The 20,837-nt window shown below is 43.2% G+C and overlaps 1 protein-coding gene across 35 annotated transcripts in view; it reads right to left on the bottom strand.

The window, feature by feature from the left end:
* DENND1B (DENN domain containing 1B) overlaps nt 1-20,837 on the bottom strand; it is a 279,101-nt gene that overhangs the window by 59,889 nt on the left and 198,375 nt on the right. For 34 of the 35 annotated variants that reach the window (XR_015143006.1, XR_015143008.1, XR_015143009.1 and 31 more), the window contains one exon: nt 10,931-11,032. Coding sequence is in view for 30 of the 35 variants with exons in the window: in XM_086343186.1 (XP_086199312.1) it covers nt 10,931-11,032 (102 nt within the window). In the remaining 5 variants the exon portion in view is untranslated. Of the gene's footprint in view, nt 1-10,930; nt 11,033-14,321; nt 14,962-20,837 lie in introns of those variants that run through there. The other variant, XM_086343215.1, reaches the window with a different exon arrangement.

Raw genomic sequence — 20,837 nt, 5'->3', positions numbered from 1 at the left:
CCTTTTTATGGTATTTCATTAACAACGTAAATTTCTGGGTTTTAGTCCAGTGCCCCTAAACCACAAATTTGAAGGTGAGTGTCAAGGACATGCATCTTTAATAGACTTTCCCACTAAATCTGCTGCAGGAGGTCTGGGAACACACTTAGAGAAACAACGTTTAGGATGCTACTCAAAACTCATCAGCAAAGGATGCCGAAAAATGTATTCCTAGTCCTAATAAGTTCCCTCCTGACACACTCCTCCTCTCTACCAATAAGTGTCTGCATTTTCTCTAGGGCAAATGTTACTTTTCCACGTTATAAAATATGTGCTTGATACAGTTACCATCTCCCGTCCGCTCATATGTCAACTATTTCCTAATACTCCAGAACGCTTGACTCTTCAGCACTAGTGATGCATGTGCTGATCTGAGCTAAAGATGACATCCCATAAATAACAAACTATCATGCTTCTTTCAAAAAAGATTAACAGGAAAATGGAGAGATGTATAAGAATGTATTATTTATGTTAAAAGCTTTCTAAAGTCTCCAACTAACATAAAGCAAAATATGTTACTTTTGACTGCTTTTGTCCAATACCTTATTAAGTCAGAGAAACTGGGTCATGGCACAAAATACAGAGCACTGAGGGTCTCAGAGAATGTCCACTTTCACATACTGTAGCATCAAGCGGCTCTAGGTTGGGAATTATAGACACCACTCAATGAAAAACAGAAACACCTGACTCCTACAATTTAAGGATTTTCACAAATGAGCTCCATTATATTCAATTTTTCAAGTTTTTCATCTACCAAAATCATAAAGACATTTTGCTGCCTATTCCTTACAATAAGAATAGGGGTTTTTATTTGGTTTCTTTATTTAACAAAACTAAGTGTCTGCTATACACTAGAACGCCTGCATTGAGTAACGTGAAATGGAGACAGACAGTGCGGGCAGAGGAGACAGGGAGGCGGCCAGCACACGTGACTGTGTTCCTCATTTGCCCCTGGGCAGACAGGGGGTCTTAGCTGCCCTGTGTCTAAGTCCCAGGCTTCCCTGGTGGCTCAGGAGTAAAGGACCCGCCTGCCAACACAGGAGACATAGGCTCAATCCCTGGGTTGGGGGATCCCCTGGAGAAGGAAATGGATACCCACTCCAGTTTTCTTGCCTGGGAAATGCCATGGACAGAGGAGCCTGGTGGGCTAGAGTCCGTGGGGTCACAAAGAGTCAGACACGACTGAGCACATCCAAGTCCTAACTTTACCACATGCTACTGTGGACACTCTCAGCAAGTTATTTCACCTCCCCGTAACTACGGTTTACAAAGTGCAAAATGGCAGTAATAAAGTATGACACGCTGTGGCCACTGCAAAGATGAACCCAGATTAAAGCCTTCAAACAGTACCCAGCGTAAGTCAGTATTCAATGAACGTTATTTTTATTTATTCACAATTACCATCATTCAGTCTCTCACTATTTATTATCTACTGCAACTCAAGTGAGAAGCATAAAGACAAGAAATCATTTTCAGAGACCTAAGAGCAAACTCCTAGAATGGCTACAGTAAGGGTCTTTGGAGATGCAGGAGAGGAAAAGTCAGAGCCGTAAGACCCAGAAGATGAAGGCTTCTGTGTGCCAGGCTAGGGTCTGAGTGGCATCCTAGACACAGTGAGAAAGACTGAAGATTCGCTTTTCAGAAAGAACACTCTCAAAGCAGGCTGGAGGAAGGCTTGAAAGGGGGGCTAAATGAAAGAACACGAACCACTCCCCCAGCGCAAGTCACTGACACCGGAGCTGGAGAGAGGGAAAGAGGGAAGGCCAAAGGATGTTCAGAAAGAAGGATCAACAGAGCACAGTCAAACAACTATGTGAGAAAGACTGGAGACGATGGCGTGAGAAAAGATGGCGCCTAGTTTTCTGGTTTAGGCAACAGGGTAAAACTAACTTACAAACGAAGGGGTGCAGGATGGCTCGTATGTGAAGGTGCATCTATGTGAAAGGGCGTCACATGTGTGCGTGTGGGAGTGTGTGTGTGTATGCCCACACATACCCAAAGATACTATACACACACACACACACCTGCAGTCACAAAGAGTCGGACACAACTGAGCGACTTTCACCACCTGAATAAAGCCGTGTTCAAGACCCCTCATCATAGATAACTAAGGCAGTTAGTCCCTCGTGAGGAATCCCCAGGAGCTGGCACGAGTCAGAGACGTGGGAGTCTGAGTACAGAGACACTGGGGGAACAGACAGAGGAAAGCATAATGAACAAGGGCCCTGAGCAGCTGCCCAGAGAATCAGGAGGGAAAGCGAGAGCATCGTTGTTGCTGTTGTTCAGTTGTGGCCAACTCTTTGCAACCCCATGGACTGCAGCTCACCAGGCCTCCCTGTCCATCACCAACTCCTGGAGCGTATTCAAACTCATGTCCATTGTGTCAGTGATGCCATCCGTTCTCTGTCATCCCCTTCTCCTCCCACCTTCAGTCTTTCCCAGCATCAGGGTCTTTACCAATGAACCAGCTCTTTGTATCAGGTGGCCATAGTATTGGAGCTTCAGCTTCAGTCCTTCAATGAATATTTAGGACTGATTTCCTTTAGGATGGACTGGTTGGATCTCCTTGCAGTCCAAGGGACTCTCAAGAGTCTTCTCCAACACCACAGTTCAAAAGCATCAATCCTTTGCATTCAGTCTTCTTTATGGTCCAACTCACATCCGTACATGGCTACTGGAATAACCGTAGCTTTGACTATATGGACCTGTCAGCAAAGTAATGTCTCTGCCTTTTAATATGCTGTCTAGATTTGTCATGGCTCTTCTTCCATGGAAAGTGCATAGTAAAATGAGCAGAAACTTTAGTTCCAGGAGTCTTAACAAACAATATCCAAGAAAATAATTTCCTTTACTGTGTTAAGTGTAATGTGAGATAAAAGGAAGAGCCCTAAAAATACTGGCTCAAATCTCTGTAAAGCTTTGAGTTAAAGATGGTGCTGCCAGGGCTGTGGATTTAAGAAGCGGTTTCTGGGATTCCTTCCAAATCCATTATCTGAAGAGGAATTTATCCAAATGGAACCGACTCTCATCCATCTAAGCCGTGTTTATTCCCTGGTATCGTGGAATGTTAGGGCCGAAAGGTATCTCAGACCTAGTGACCCTTCAGTCTAACTCACGTTACAGACACAGAAACCAAGGCCTGAAGAGGATGAGAAGTCAGCTGTCAGTGAAAACACGGCCCATTACTGGTGGATCCATAAAGAGTGTGTGTGTATATATATATACATATATATGTATACATATATTATATATTTGCATGTATGTATGTATGTTTTGGGGGCTTCCCTGGTGACTCAGTAAAGAATCCCGCCTTCAGTGCGGGAGATCTGGGTCACATCCCTGGGCTCAGAAAAATGCCCTGGAGAAGGGAATGGCTACCCACCCCAGTATTCTTGCCTGGAGGATTCCATGGACAGAGGAGCCTGGTGGGATACAGTGCTTGGGGTCTCAACAGGTCAGACACAACTGAGCCACGAACACTTGCACTTTCTTTCACTTTCAGGTATGTTTTTATACAACACTTAGATTATAATTTATAGTTAAATTATAAATTAACAGCTTAATGCATAATGATAAAGCCAACTACCAGAACATGCCCTCCCTTACAGAAAAGATCAGAATCCTTTCAGCTTACCCTTCCCTTGTCTTTCTTTACAGCTTTATCACAAAGATGTTTCCCTAAATAGTACGTTATTTAGCTCTTCTCACTACAGAACATCATTACATAAAAGGACTCGTCATATCGACTCTTCCGCGGTGTGCTCCTTTCCCTTAATTCACTCACGTTCAGTCTCACTGCAGTGCGCTCATCTCTCTGCCGTGCAGCAACGTAACCACTTAGTCATCTTAATGCTGACGAACGTGTGAGTTCAGCGCCAGCGTTTTTGCGTTACAAGTAATTTTAGTGAATGACTTTTGCTGCCAAATTTAGAGTGAAATCACTAGGTCAAAAGAAATCTGCATGTTTAAGTTTCAGCGCCAAAGTGCTTTCTCAAACAAGCTGTGCAAACTTTCACTCCTATCAACAGGTGAAACTTGGTCCCTCGCTCCATGTCTTTGCCAAAGTTTGAGATTTTCAGGTTTTTAAAATGGGGCCAATCTGGTGAGTGTGAGGTGATATTCCATTATGTTTTTACTTGCTGTTCTCTGATTATAAACAAGGCTGAGCATCTTCTATGTCTTTATCAGCCATTCAGGGTTTTCAAGTGCATGTGCTTATCCATGTCTTATGCACAATGACATTGTTTTTATTTTTTTTAACTAACATGCAGGTTTGGTTTTTATATTCTGGACTTTAATCTCTTGGGTGGTTCAAAAGAATTGCAAATATGAAGTCTTTTGATGGTCAAAGCTCTTAATTTCAGTGAAGTCAAATTCATTAAGCTATTTTCTTATATCCTATATAACTTGTCTTTATACTCAAAGTAATGAAAGTCAAGTCAGTTTGGTGTGTTACTTTCTAAATCTTTATATATTTTTGGCTCAATTACATATGTGAGGCGTTCCAATGCTAAGAGATAGAACCTTCCTCAGAGAGAAATATTAATGTTTTAATATTAAGTATGATGTTTACTGAAAATCTTTAATCATATATTTTTGCTTTTATCATGAATATTATGAAGTTTTTGCACCTGTTGATCTAATGATCTAATGATTTTAGTCAAAGAGGAGAGTGAAAAAGTTGGCTTAAAACTCAACATCCAAAGAACTAGGATCATGGCATCCGGTCCATGGCAAATAAGATGGGGAAACAATGGAAATAGTGAAAGACTTTATTTTTTTGAGCTCCAAAAGCACTGCAGATGGTGATTGCAGCCATGAAATTAAAAGATGCTTGCTCCTTGGAAGAAAAGCTATGACCAACCTAGATAGCATATTCAAAAGCAGAGACGTTACTTTGCTGACAAAGTTCCATCAAGTCAAAGCTACGGTTTTTCCAGTAGTCATGTACAGATATGAGAGTTAGATCATAAAGAAAGCTGAGTGCTGAAGAACTGATGCTTTTGAACTGTGGTGTTGGAGAACTCCTGAGAGTCCCTTGGACTGCAAGATCAAAGGAGTCAATCCTAAAGGAAACCAGTCCTGAATATTCATTGGAAGGACTGATGCTGAAGCTGAAGCTCCAGTACTTTGGCCACCTGATTTGAAGAACTGACTCACTGGAAAAGACCCTGATGCTGGGAAAGACTGAAGGCAGAAGGAGAAGGGGATGACAGAGGATGAGGTGGTTGGATGGCATCACTGACTCAGTGGACATGAGTCTGAGCAAACTCTGGGAGTTGGTGATGGACACAGAGGCCTGGCATGCTGCAGTCCATGGGGTCGCAAAGAGTCAGGCACAACTGAGCAACTGAACTGAATGATTTTACCCCAGAATCAGTTAATGTAGTGAATTACATCCATAGATTTCCTAATGTCCAACTACCACTTAATTTCCAGAATAAAGGCAATCTGCTCATGAAGCAGTAACCTTTTTAATCCTTATACTAGAATTGGCTAAAAATATTTTAAATTTTACATCTGTAGTCGTAAGTGGGGCTGGCTTATAATGTTTTCTTCTCATGTCATCTTAGATTTTAGAGTGGGAGATTATCTCAGTCTTACAAAAGAAACTGAAGTGTCTCCCTTTTGCCATAATCAAAACAGCAATTTTTTGGAGTCTGAATTGGAACCAATTGATTCTTGAATGTACGGGAGAACCTGCCTGTCTGATACAGTAAATGCTGGTTAAATTTAATTCTTACGTGTGGGTACTGTGTGTGTTCAGTCATGTCCGACTCTTTGTGACCCCACGGACTGCAGTCTGCCAGGCTCCTACATCCATGGGATTTTCCAGGCAAGAATATGGGAGTGGATCGCCATTTCCTTCTCCAGGAGATCTTCCTGACCCAGGGGTTGAGTCCATGGACTCTACTATCTGAGCCACTGGGGAAGCACATTTACCGTTTATTTTGCTCTTCCTTTCTTCTTGCATCTGAGACCTTCCATCTTAGAGCTAAGAAAATTTTCTCCCTGAATTACTTTCTTAAAATTCTTCCTTAAGAATGTCTTTCTCCTGTTGGTGTGGTAGTCAAGGTTCAACTAGAGAAGTAGAACCAGTAAGAGATTAGACAGACACACACACACACACACACATAGGAGGTTTATGGTAAGACCCTGGCTGACATGATTATGAGGGCTGGCTAAGTAGGTTGCACAGGACAGGCAGCCGGGAAGAACAGACACGGCAGGTGGCTCTGCAGGCAGGGGCCAAGCGGCCGCCCACAGACAGAGCTCCCCTCCTGCAGGCAAACCTCAGGCCTGTTTTACAAGCCTTCTGCCCGGTTCCGACAGGCCTACCCAGCTTACGTAGGATAATCTTCCTTACTTAAAGCCAAACGATTACAAGTTTAAACTACATACAAACAAGTATCTTCACAGCAACACTTAGATTTGCTGCTGCTATTGTTCAGACGCTAAGTCTTGTCTAACTCTTTGCGACCCCATGGACCGCAGCACGCTAGGCTCCTCCGTCCAACACTATCTCCGGGAGTTTGCTCGAATTCACGTCCATTGAGTTGTTGATGCTATGTGATTAAATAACAGGGGGGCCACAGCTTTGCCACATGGACACACCATTAAAGGCAACACAGAGTGCAAACTCCGCTTTTGCAGGGAAATGTATTCACAGCTCTATTACAATTAAAAGATATTTTAGTTGACTAGGTATTCTTTCTAAATAATTTTTTTTTTTAATTCTTTTACTTAAAAAAAAAAAAAAGTCCCTCTTCATTGAATATTTTAGAGCTGAATACGCCATGCAGGTATAGATTCCTCCTCGTCTCCTCAGTCTGGGGCTGAGGGACTTCCTGAACAGACGAAGCATGCGTGTCACTGGCTCCAGCACCGTCCTTCCAATGTGGTCTCTCCTCCACGTCCTGTCCGCTCCGTTTATAACTGAGCGTGTGGATTACAGGCCCATCCACTCCACCCTTCGAGTCTCTTACACTTTGTTTCTTTATAGCTCTGTACTAAAATCTGGATAATTTTGCAGATATACCTTCCAGTTCAGCAAATCTCTCTTCCATCAGATCTGACTGGCTATGAAACACATCAATTTCCTTTCATGTGAATTACATGCTTCCTTACCAAGAGTTTATTTGCTATATTCTTAAAACTGTCTTCATATTCTTTAAAGTTTTTCTGTCCTGAACATTTTTAAAGCCTCTTCTACTTATTTGAACATCTTAAGTACAGCTATTTTATATTGTACTTCTGACAATTTCAATATTTGAAATCTTTGCAAATCCATTTCTGACTGCTGTTTCTGGTTCATGATCTGTTTCCCTGTATGTGTGATGACTGTCAACAGTGAACTTTCTCCTTAGGATTGCAGCTGGGAGAATTATCCAATGCCCAGACGAAGGGGGGTGGTTCCTCAAGGAGGGGGTGTACTTGCTGCTGCCAGGGGCCTGAGGACACCTACAGTTAGGATTACCTTACACTTGAGTTTGGTCAGCCCAAACCAGACATTACGAACTCAGGCTTCGGACTCCTGTGCACGTTGGTGCATGGGACTTCTCCACAGAGCTCCTTCCTCGCCTCCCGGTTCCAGAGCTTTGGGGGCACAAGGCCCCAGAAGTGGCTTGAAGAAAGGCACACTTTTATTTCTGGTTTAGCTTTATACCAAGTCTTCCCGGACTTACAAGGGCTGAATCTCCCATTACACTTCTCATCCTGGAGAACAAGCGCTAGGGCTTTGTCTCGTGTGATGCTCACCACAAGGCATTTTGCAAATCCTGTGTTTTAAGTGGTTCCAATACATAACCCTGGTGGCTCAGACGGTAAAGTGTCTGCCTGCAATGTGGGAGATCTGGGTTTGATCCCTGGGTCAGGAAGATGCCCCTGGATTAGGAAATGGCAACCCACTCCAGTATTCTTGCCTGGAAAATTCCATGGACAGAGGAGCCTGGTAGGCTACAATCCATGGGATCGTAAAGAGTCAGACATGACTGAGCGACTTCACACACAAAAAAAGTACAGAAGCAAGCAAGCACCGGATCCTTCCCTGCCGTGTCATCAGGAATAAGAGCCAACTCTAACTCTTATCTTCAAATTATATGCTTCTCTCCTGTGTTCATGTTCTCTCAATTTTGTCAAACAAAGAGAGGACGTGGGTGGTTCCTGACCCAGAACGGGTCACAGACTCACCGTCAGCAACGTGGATCATTTGTACTAAACAGTCTCATATTCGTTCAGAAATATCAGTCGTGTCTTTGAGAATTCATCTATGTTGAGTATTTTTTCTTTAACCAATTGATTCCTGTTTTTGCTTTCCCTTTGCACCCCCACCCCCAACCTTTAGCCACCTGTAATTAGTATACAGAAACCTGCAGACAATTCGGTGAGTTTGGGCAGATATATATAGCCCTGTTACCATCACAACAAGACAGGTATAAACATGTCCAATCACGTAGAAGAGCTTTCCGTGTGTCCCTCTGTGCTCCCGGTTGCTTGTGGTAAGAACGTGAGCAGGAGCCCCACGCCCCTGACACACTCCTCTGACACACTCCTCGGCGTGCCGCCCTGCCCTGTCAGCGCCCCTCAGTGCTGCCGAGCCTGCGCCCGCTCACCTGTACGGCTCCGCGATGCTCTCAACAGAGCCACAGGTCCCTTCAGGGGCACCTTCAAGCATCACTTTCTTACGGTTAGTGAAACAGCATCCATTTCAAGGACGCAGTCTATTTGCGTATGTAAAACTACTAACTGTTCTGTAATTGGTTCCAAGTGACTGTTTTCGTATTTTACCTTCAGCCTCTTTGATAAAATTATACTTTAGTTTTTAACTCATTGTTTTAGTTAAGTGTAATCGCTTTACAATGCTGTGCTGGTTTCTGCTGTACACGGAGTGAACCAGCTGTACGTGTACATATATATCCGCCCCCCTCTGACCTCCTCCCCACAACCCCCGAGGTCATCATGGAGCCCGGTGGGCTCCCGAGCTCGCCAGCGCCTTCTCACTAGCCAGCTGCCTCGCACGCGGCAGTGTTTGTGCGTCAAAGCTGCACTCCCTGTTCGTCCCGCTCCCTCTTCACACCCACAAGTTCATTCTCTACATCAACATAATATAACGCTCCACAGATGTGAGTTTTGTTAACGTAGCTGCTCTCAGGATGAGGCCAACACTAACATTTGTGAGCTTCACAGAGTTGAGCCGGCAGAGAACAGGTGTTAAATCACATAAACTGTGTCAAAGACACAGACGAGTAAAAAGCTATTGAGCAGCAAAGCCAAGGTTGAGCCCAACTCCATCTGGCTCTAAATGTGTGTGTATATATATATACGTGTGTGTGTGTGTATATACATACATATATGCTTTTTGTAGTTACGTTAAAATAAAAAAAAGATGATGTGTGAACTTTATCAAATGATAAGACTAGTTACAGAATCTCACAGTCAAAGGGAAGCAAAATGTTATTCCACCCATTCACTCAGTCCTCGATGTCCACGTAACCTGAGCTCAGAACTCAGATTCGACAATGGGAGGTGTAACTGTCTCCTCCTGAGAAAACCCAGGAAGGGATGGACACTGAGCAAGCGTGCACTGGACACCAGCCCGGGGCTGCCCTGGGCTGTACACGTGGGCACACACACCATCCCTCGGTCCTGCTCTAACCCGGGGAAGGAATCCCGTCTGCACAGGAGCCCTCCAGGGACACAGAGCGCCAAAGGGAACCCACCCCGTCCTTGGACATTCACACAAGACACCTCTGATCCAGAAACCCACCCCACGTGCTTCTCTTTGCTCCTTAAAGAGGTCTACTGGATAAATCTAACGTTTCTTCACATTTTGGAAGGCAGGTAGGTGTTTGGCCCACAGAGCATTTTCCTAACTCAGATCATTTTTTAAAACTACTTCAGAATATAGATAAACAGTATTGGATTTTTCACTATGCTGATTTGATGCTTATTCCGTTACTTGGTCTCTTCCCTCTTAACAGCAAAAAGCATTTCTCCTAGCTTGTCAGTTTCTCAAGGGCATCACTGAGTTTTTACTCATGTCTTCATTCTGGCCCTGTGCACAGCTGATGACACACTCTAAGACTTCATTAAATGTTGAATTCATATAACTAACTTTACACTTAAAATTGCCATGTGGAATAAGAAACTTAAGTGTTAAGAACTTAATTCAAATAATATAAACAGAAACTAAGGCCAGCCTAAATTGAGAGACCTGGCATGATCACACAATAGGATAAAAGAAACACTGCATCTCAAGTTTCTGAATTCTGATGTTAAGATGCTGCTTTTTGCAACGACAATTATATTTTCTGGGCCAGAAATCAAGACACACAAGGAGAACTATAACTTTTTTCGGAATTTTGAATTTGTCATTGTGGAAAGTCTTCTGTCCATGGAATTCTCCAGGCAAGAATACTGAAGTGGGTAGCCACTCCCTTCTCCAGGGGATCTTCCTGACACAGAGATTGAACCCAAGGCTCCTGCATTGCAGGCAGATTCTTTACCATCTGAACCCCTTCCTGGGAAGCCCCTTACAAAGCTTAAAAACTTACATATTTAGGAATCATTTTTTATAAACCGGATTACATTGGGATGGTCCTATAAAAAACGTGGTTTGTTCACCAAGTGGTATCAGTAAAACAGAACTAAGATAAGCCCATCGAAGATGCCTAGTCACACTAGCCACACACTAGTCCTGTCTAGTCGTAACCAGTCACCACTCTTCCTGCTGTGCATGGGCAGTCCTGCTCTCTGAGACCATCAGCTGAGCAGTTTTCCGTGAGGAGGTTTCTAATAGCAAAGTTTAGACACAAGTTTACAGTGACAAAAAGGTGTTACAAGTTTCTGATACACTCAAGTTACAGAACAAAACACAGAGGTGCACTCTTACCTGCTTAAACAGCTGGAGGTTGACTGCGGTTTCCAAGAACTGTTTCATGAGACTTGAACGGTGCTTTACGAAACTCTCCTCGCAGAACGTGATGGGCTCACCCTGGGTAGAAGCAAAGAATGTGGGGATGTCAGAGCAAACCAGTCCATCTGAGGAGGTACCCAGTAGGTCACAAGGGGGTGTAACACACAGATCCAACTTCTAGGAGCTCCAAGTGTTAGAGGAGTCAGGTCCTTACACACACTGGCCAGAGCTGAGGCTGGTAGAGATATTCCTCAACCGATAAACTTCTGCTGTAGCTTCCTAATCAAGAATCCTTTAGGCTCTTAAAAATGCTGACTTTCACTCTCTCAAAATAAGAATAAATTCCCTAAAAACAAAGATTTAATATCAGATTGATTATGAATTAAATTAAAAATAGCACATCTATTTGCAAAAGCCCAACAATTATATTTCATCCTAACTAGAAAACGCGCTTACTATAAAAATTGTTGCATGATTTTTGCCACTTACGGTGTGATCATTAATTTCTTTTTGGTGGTTTAGTTGCTAAGTCATGCCCGACTCTTTGCGACCCCATGGACTGTAGCCTGCTAGGCTCCTCTGTCCATGGGATTCTCCAGGCAAGAACACTGGAGTGGGTAGCCATTCCCTTCTGCAGGGGATCTTCCCCTCCCAGGAACTGAACCTGGGTCTCCTGTAGTCCAGGCGGACTCTTTACCAACTGAATCACCAGGGAAAACCCTGAAAAAATTTTCCTTTTAATTGAAAGGTCTATCAATCACATTCTCTTTGTGATTACAAACACAATTCTGACTGGATACTTTCTAGATTAAGTCCTAGGTAGTCCAACTGCCTAAACTTACTCCATTTGCTAAGTGTTCAGAACTCTGCAAGTCACAAGTCTCAGGCTCCACTAGACGCCTCTCCTCCAAATCATAAGGACTTTAATTCCAAACACAACTTCCACATACTCTGACACATGAGCCCAGAAGGCACCCCTCACTGATGGACCCCTGCCACTCGCTGCTGCCCTCCACAGCCCGTTCACACAGATGAGGAAAAGCGACTGAACTTTATGATCAAAGTGAAAACAGACATTAGGGTCCGTGATTTGGTCCTTACAGTAAGTCCTCCAGCAGTCAACACACTGCAATAAAAAGGAAAAAAGTGAGCTTGTCCATCTACTTTCTTATAGAATTTCAGAAAATATTAATTATCATTTAATTTTAAGGAAGAACTAATGTCTGGATTAAAGGTATCTGTAAGTAAAATTCTGAAAACCGCTTCTTACACAAATAAAATGATGTGACTAGCCATCTGTGTAATTCAGCTGTTACCACTCTGATGGAAGTTAATAACACTCTGGACGCGCCCTGCTCCACACGGCACCTGTTAGTCACAGTCAATGCTATTTACATTTAAGTTTATTAACAGTAAAACAGGACGTCAGTTCCTCAGTCACACCAGCCGCCTCTGAAATGTTCAATGGCCACAGGGGCCAGTGGCTACTGTAACAGACAGGACAGACACAGAACACTCCTTTATCACAGGAAGTCGTCCTGGACAGCACCACTCCAGAGGCAAGAAAACAAAATTCAAGCTGAGAATCACAGAAGACCAATCAATAATCTATTAATAGGTGCCAGCTACCCAGCCATCAGCTGATGATCCATAGTAACACTAACAATATACATTTTCATATTAATTGTTGCCATTCTTAAATACTATAGAATGACTTTTTAAATTGGATTAATTTACATAAATATATTTTGCATAATCAAAAATAAACTATACTTGCCACTATCATAGAACTTACAACCTAATGAGAAAAAAAAAGTAACAAGAAACCCTGTTAAAGATCTGTGGTTTTCGAATCCCTATTATCAGGAATATACCTAGTTATTTGGGGCCCAATAAATCTTTATAAGCAAACAAATGAAATAGCAAGTGAGATAAAGCCTGCTTTGTATGACATATTGTCTTTGCAAAAGCAAATATAAATTTTAAAACTAAACAAAAACCATTGTCTCTAGCGGCATTTCCAACTATATCACTGCTATCACAAAGAAACCAGTACAATTCATAACCTTGGTTTCTATTTGATGGATTTCCCCTCAAACATGTGAGGTTTTATTACCATCTATAATGTCTAAAAGTTTTAACAATGCAGTACAGTCTTCAATTCAAGCACAAAGCTCGACCTCCAGCTGAAAATCTCAGACTTTCGATGTTGCAGGCAGCGTTTCTTCTGATTGGAGGGAGTGGAGGGTGGCCCTGATGTACTCCTTTCCCAGTCTGGAACCAGTCTGTTGTTCCATGTCCAGTTCTAACTGTTGCTTCTTGACCTGCATACAGTTTTCTCAGGAGCCAGGTAAGGTGGTCTGGTATTCCCATCTCTTGAAGAATTTTCCAGTTTGTTGTGATCCACACACACAAAGGTTTCACCATAGTCAATGAAGCAGATGTTTTTCTGGAATTCTCTTGCTTTTTCTATGATCCAACGGATGTTGGCAATTTGATCTCTGGTTCCTCTGCCTTTTCTAAATCCAGCTTGAACATCTGGAAGCTCACGGTTCACGTACTGTTGAAGACTGGTCATCAGCCAACATGAATTACCTGGAAAAACTCTGTCCTCACTAATCTCCTAGCAAATGCTTGCAATCTCTTGGGGAAGCAGCAGGGAGAAAGCTCTGGTTTGCTGTCCACGCATCTTTGAAGACACCAATCATGGCAAAAGCTTCCAATGAACCTTCAACTGGTCAACAGCTTGGTCACTAAGAATCTTCAGTTCAGTTCAGTTCAGTCACTCAGTTGTGTCCGACTCTTCGTGACCCCATGGACTGCAGCACACCAGGCCTCCCTGTCCATCACCAACTCCTGGAGTTTACTCAAACTCATGTCCTTTGGGTTGGTGATGCCATCCAACCGTCTCATCTTAATGATCACCAAAAAGACAAAGTCCTGGCACATCTTAGAGTTTTCTCTCAGAAGAAATAAAAATCAGTCTTGATTAACAGTGCTCTAAAGCTGTATGTGTAAATACACGAGAGTCTCAGCTGCTGGCCGCTTTGGGGTGTACCCTGTGAAACTGACTGTAAGTGACTCCCTGGTGGGAGTGCCTTTCAATCCAGGTTGAGCTGGATGGCATGGTAAGAAGGAACACTCCTTAGGATCTTCTGGTTTATTTACAATCTGACTAGAGATCGGGACTGGGATTGAGCGGTTTTCTCAAACACTGTCTTGTTCCGAGTAAAGTGACTCCATGTCCCGTGCTGGCCCCTCATCTCCCAGTTCACACCTGCAGTGGGAAAGATCTCATGAGGGGCCTTCTGTGACTTCACAGAAGAAGGTGAGCTGGTTTTGAACATGAACGGAAGCTTTATGAATCAGAGGGAAAAAACAGTCCTGAGAGAGGACAGACGTGGCCACAACGTGCCCGGTGTGTCTGGAGAGAAAGCGCCAAAGCGGGGTAAGAAGAGATCAGCTGAGGCCTAGGGGCTGCTGGACACAAGTAACAGGAAGAACCAGAGCGGGAGGAAGGGCCGGCGGCCAGCCTGGAGAAGGCCTGGGCCACATCCCAAGACTTCCTTGGAGACCTCAGGCAACTCAGAGAAGTGTGTATGCAAGGAGGTGATGAGATTGTGCCTGCATCTTAGAATGGAGAGTTTACGGACAAAAGGAAACAATGGGGACAGGCAGATCAATTAACAGTGCAAAATAAATCAGGCAAGGAGAGACGAACTAGGCGGTAGAAAGACACAGTAATGACTCCCATTACCGAACGTTTACAGGACACTAATGACGACTAACAGCAGTAACAGTAGCTAATGAGTGCGCAACGCTTATTGTGTACCAGGCGCTGTCGTAAGACACTTAATACATATTAACTCATGCAAACCTCAAGCTCATTATCATCACACTTTATACACGATCAAACTAAAACATGGGCTTTCCTGGTGGCTCGGCGGTAACGAATCCACTTGCCAATGCAGGAGCTGTGGGCTCAATCCCTGGGTTGGGAAGATCTCCTGGAGAAGGAAATGGATACTCACCTCAGTATTCTTGCCTGGAGAACCCCATGGACAGAGCAGCCCGGTGGGCTACAGTCCATGGGGCTGCAAAGAGCTGGATATGACTGAACAATAACAAAACTTAAAACATAAAGTTTAAGTAACTGGTTCAAGACTGCACAGCAACAGGATTCCCGCTATGCTCTCGGCCTCCAAATTACCCCATTTCTGGGTATCCTAGACTACATGAAATATTTTATGCATTCCATGTCATGGAATCTGTAAAAGTAAAATAAGCTGTGATTATTATTACATTTTACAGATGAAGAAGCAGAGTTTAAGCAGATTCACCCAGGCTGTGAGCGTCTGAAGTCTGCGTGGTTAATGACTGCTGAACATTTCATGGCAAAATAAGAAGGACTTATTTGTTAACTGATAGGTAGTAGTGATTCTCAAAGCTGGTCCAGGGACTCAGATCTTTCCATAGGATCTGTGATATTAAGACTGTTTTCATAACAGTGCTAAAATGTTACCTGCCCTTTTCACTTTAATTTTCTTATGATATTTAACAGAGATTTCCAAAGGCTTCATAATTTATGACAGTGCAACAGACTGAAGGCAGAATCAAATATAAAAATCTAGCCAATTTCTTTTAATCCAGACAGTAAAGAGATTTGGAAAAATGTAAAACAGTACCATTCTTCTAAGTTATTTAGAAATATAGTTATTTTTATGAAAACATGTTTTATGGTTATCTTTAGTAGGTTTGTGTTTTTTTTATTTTCATTTTTTAAATAATTTTTTTAATTTTGTCTGTATTATTTTAAATAAATTAATAAATACTTAGAATACATTCAGTTTTCATTTCTAATAGGGTAAATGGTGATAGATATACTGACATACACAGAAGATCTTTTATGTCCTTTGACAATTTTTAAGTCCCTTGGACTGTAAGGAGATCCAACTAGTCCATCCTAAAGGAAATCAGTCCTGGGTGTTCATTGGAAGGATGTTGAAGCTAAAACTCCAATACTTTGGCCACCTGATGCGAAGAGGTGACTCATTTGAAAAGACCCTGAACCTGGGAAAGATTGAGGGCAGAAGGAGAAGGGGATGACAGAGGATGAGATGGTTAGATGGCATCACCCACTCAATGGACATGGGTTTGGGTGGACTCCGGGAGTTGGTGATGGACAGGGAGGCCTGACGTGCTGCGGTTCATGGGGTTGCAAAGAGTCAGACACGACTGAGCGACTGAACTGAACTGAACTGAACTGAAGTCAGTAAAGACATTTGGAGACAAAAAGTGTAAGGACCACAGGTATACAAGAAAAAGATGAACAATGGTGAAAGACGACTTCTGGATCTCTAGCTTGAGGATGAGAAGATGCTATTGCTTATTAAAGACCCGGAACACAGAACAAAATCCAGATTTAAGAAGAACCTGATAAAATCAGTTCTGGTATATGTCTTAGCTTAGGTTCTGTGCCAAGCCTGAGATGGGGATTCTTGTTTGAGTGGCTTTTTGGCAGAGAGTGCTCAGGAAATAGGTCCCAAGGGGAACAGGAGATGATGGGGGAAAAAATAGGCAAGAATGCGGCTTCAGGCTGAACCTGTGGAAAAGCATGAATCTTGTGGCTGAGGCCACCCCTCCTTGAGGTGAGGAGGCCAGTTTCCTGCAGCCTGGGTCGGTCAGTTGCTGATCTTTTGGGAGTAAGGGTGGAGGAGAAGATGGGGTACCTGGTGAGGCACCACCCATTTAGCCAAGGGCAACTTTCCTCTAGAAAGAACACGAGTCAGTTCAGCCTGGGCTGGGCCTCTAGCACAGGGAAGGGTACAGGGCATGAAGGTCGCCTGGGGATACGTAACACAAGCTAGAAGTTCTAGTTTGAAACATGTCCTGATGTCCAGCAATTATCTGTGTAGATAGAGCTAAGTTTTAAAGTTAAGCCGATCACCCTACTTAGGGACAAAGAATTATGCAACTGAGAAGTACTTATCTATAATACAATTCGTGTTTTTTAATTACATGGTTCATTGACAGAAGAAGTAAGTAAGTACACAGTCTGGTGGAGGCACAGAATAATGAGGTAGAAATACTGAAAGATGGAGAAGAAAGACTCTTCATGGGAAAACTGTGATGTGATGGTAAAGGAGCCGCCTCTCTTGCTCATGGAACAGTGATGAGGCAACAGAAAGGAATGAAAACCGCAATCATGGCACTGGAATGCCACCAGAGGGGCCTGGAAGGAAGCAAGGAATGGCTTGTTGTAGGACAGGACGAAGCTTGTATGACAGAGAAGAGGACCGACTTCCCAGCGAGGAACCACCAGCACTGCCTGTGGTCACGTTAAGCATGTCAGTCAACAAACACATCTGAAGGGTGAACGGACGACAGATGAGGTGTCACAACCAGCAGTAAAAACACCGACGTTCATGCTCGATTTGCCCTTTAAAATGTAAAAAGCAGAGTCGTGATCATGAACAGGACAGGGTCACTCTACATCGCCTGCATGATGACTAATAATAGTTGAGGGCGCCATGCAGCCAGGACGCCAGAAACTTAACTGCAAGTCGCCCGGACCTGATGGTGCTTAAATAGCTCAGACCCGGCCTCAGGGCCTCGGTCTGCTCCAGCCAGAACCCCGATTCACCTCGGATGTCTCAGCTTACCTTCAACAGAGAGAAGCCAATTCTGCAGCTTCTGAATGTCCAGAGGCGAGCGTGTCCCTCTCCCAGCGCTCATCCCCTGCCTTGTGTTAAACATGATTTCATACCTCTTATCTGTGAATTCTCGAGGCTTGAGACTAAATCCTTACACATCTCTGCATTCCCCGTACAGTACTTTCATTCTGTGTGTTCAATAAATACCCATTAGCTACTATTTGAGTTATTTTTATAGGATAATTAAGGCACAGGAAAGATATGGATGAAATGGGGCTGTTTTTCTTACCCTATTATGTTGGGCTTCAGAGAAATTATCATTGTTAAATTAATGTAACATTTTTGCTTAGTTTAAGGAGAGATATGTTTCAAATTCTAGACTGTCCTCCACAGCAGGAAACTTCACAAGAATAAGGAAATAGTTAAGACACAGACCTATACAAAGACACAGATCTTTATGCTTTAAGAATGTGCACGACTTTGTGAAAGTTCATGCTGGGGAAAAAAACGAAGGTGTCAGGAAGAATGATACTGTACAAAAATGTGAAGTAAAATCCAAAGTGTCAACACAGTATTTATTCAGTTCCTTAACACACTTAATGTGTAATGTCACTGTTAGGTAAGATTTATAAACAAACTGAGCAAAAATGTCTGCATAATGATGGTACATTAACATTTTAAAATCTCCGAAAGATTCTGCCACCAGCTCTCTCATGGGAATCTTAAAAATATAGTTAGGTTCTCACAGAAAACAGTAATAAAAGATCTTTCAGGTTATGTGGCATTTTTCATCCAACTGTCCCAACACTTCTATTTATCAGACAGGGGTCCAGATTACTTTAGTTCATCTTTATTTTAAAAAGAATTTCCTTTTTGTCCACTAGCAAGGCTCATGGAAGCCCAGAAAGGCTTGGTGTTTGAAACAAACGACATCATCCTAAATATTCAAAGCAACACATTTAAGTATTATCTCTGTGCTCTTGGGGTAATAAAGCATATGCTTTTGAATATACTGAGCCGTATTTAACTCATTAAACAATTCTTTAGCACTACCTGTTGGTCAAAAATTTGACTTGTTTTTAGTAGGTTGTGATGAAAATTATACAAAGAGGTGCAAATGATGACCCTTTATTTAGTGCCATCATTTAAAACTCTCTCATATTTATAACAATGCTTTTCTCTCGGAGATCAGCAGAGGGTACTCTATTTTAGTTATGTTGAAGGAATATTCCTTACCAAATTTACTACGTCCACTATATCGTGTTTAATGATCAGAGCTAATAAATAGAGCATCAATTACATGCCAGGCACTGTTCCAGTAACATATATGAACTCATCCTCTAAACCACCCACGAAGGATTGTCTTTTTTTTTTTAAACACACGAGGAAACGAAAGCACTAGGAGGTTATCAGCCCAAAGTCATAAAAGTGCTTAGTCACAGGGTGAGGATTCAGACTGTTCCAGAGTCTGTGCCCTCAACACTTTTCTTCCATTTACTTGGCATATTAGTTTGACCTCCCGGTTCTGAATTCTTAAAAGTAGCTACACTTGCTGCTGGCTAAAAAAATCCAAAACCAGCTGAATAGCCATTATTTTACTGAAATCACTTTCCAACAACTTTAAGGAGTTTTATGATTTTCTCTGCAATTAAGGACAGTCTGTGAACCGTGCCAGTGTACCTTTTGGAGAATGTAAACTAGGCTGGAGGAGAAAAGCGACATCATTTTAAGCACTGTCACTCGGACGTTCCAAGGGCTTCATTCATAAAACCAGTTACTCTGGGGCGGCACTCAGCGCGTGCATTTGAAAGTGAGCTTTCAGGTCCTCCGGAGGGCTTTCGCTCACCCCCGCAGCCCGCGGATCCCCAGCGCCACCGCCGAGTGCGGAGAGAAGAGGAAGGAGCGGGTGGAGCGGAGGCAGTCACCCCGGGTGGACCGAGCCACGCGTGTGCTCCCAGGGCAGGAGGAGACAAGCTGCCTCCCCAACTCACACACACTCCGTCAGACGCCACACCGTCTGCACCTCTCAAGAATATTCCTGAGACTCAGTCTTCACATAGACAAATACCAAAAGTCTCCCATGTGTCTTCATTCAGAGGAAATGTTAGATTCAGAAGATGCATCTCAAGGAGTGTACAGCATGCGACAGAGAGGCAGCACGGAATGGAAACGCTCCACACCAGCCGGCGAGCAGGACGGTGGGAAGAGCGGATGCAGACACGGGCCCCTAGCCATCAACTGGGGACCTCAATGATGGTTTTACATCTCCATGAGCATCATTTTTCTGATCTTCAAAATTAAAGGGGTGATATTTGAATGGCTTATAAAGATTAAGTGAAAGAGTTAATATAAAGGGCCCGTCAATGCCTGGTATCCAGCAGGCACTAAATGGTCAGTTGTCTTAATAGCAATTAAAAAATCATTAATGTAAGCAAGAGTCAAAACCATTCATGTAAGTAAGAGTCAATTAATGTAATTGAGAGTCCCTTGGACTGCAAGGAGATCAAACCAGTCAATCCTAAAGGAAAACAGTCCTGAATATTCATTGGAAGGACTGATGCTGAAGCTAAAGCTCCATTACACTGGCCACCTGATGTGAAGAACTGACTCACTGGAAAAGACCATGATGCTGGGAAAGATTGAAGGCGGGAGGAGAAGGGGCCAACAGAGGATGAGATGTTTGGATGGCATCACTGACTCAATGGACCGTGAGTTTGAGCAAGCTCTGGGAGATAGCAAAAGACAGGGAAGCCTGGCATGCTGCAGGCCATGGGGTCACAAAGGTCAGACACAACTGAGCGACTGAACAAAACAACCAAAATATATTTATGATGAAAGTGAAAGTGAGAGTCGCTCAGTCATGTCCAACTCTTTGGGACCCCATAGACTATACAGTCCATGGTATTCTCCAGGCCAGAATACTGGAGTGGGTAGCCTTTCCCTTCTCCAGGGGATCATCCCAACCCAGGGATCGAACCCAGGTCTCCCGCACTGCAGGTGGATTCTTTACCAGCTGAGCCACAAGGGAAGCCCAACAATACCGGAGTGGGTAGCCTATCCCTTCTCTAGCGGATGTTCCCAACCCAGGTATTGAACCGGGGTCTCCTGAATTGCAGGCGGTTTCTTTAGCAACTAAGCTATCCATGATATAACTGTAACTTCTAAACTTGGCTCATTTTTTTTTTTTACATTGCTCAGAAAATATATTGAAGATACATGCCTATTACATA

This window comes from Bos grunniens, chromosome 16, assembly GCF_055505025.1.
Source record: "Bos grunniens cultivar Pamir isolate PY7600 chromosome 16, Bosgru_T2T1.0, whole genome shotgun sequence".
Classification (NCBI taxonomy): Eukaryota; Metazoa; Chordata; class Mammalia; order Artiodactyla; family Bovidae; genus Bos; species Bos grunniens.
This window is presented reverse-complemented; position numbering and strand designations above follow the sequence as displayed.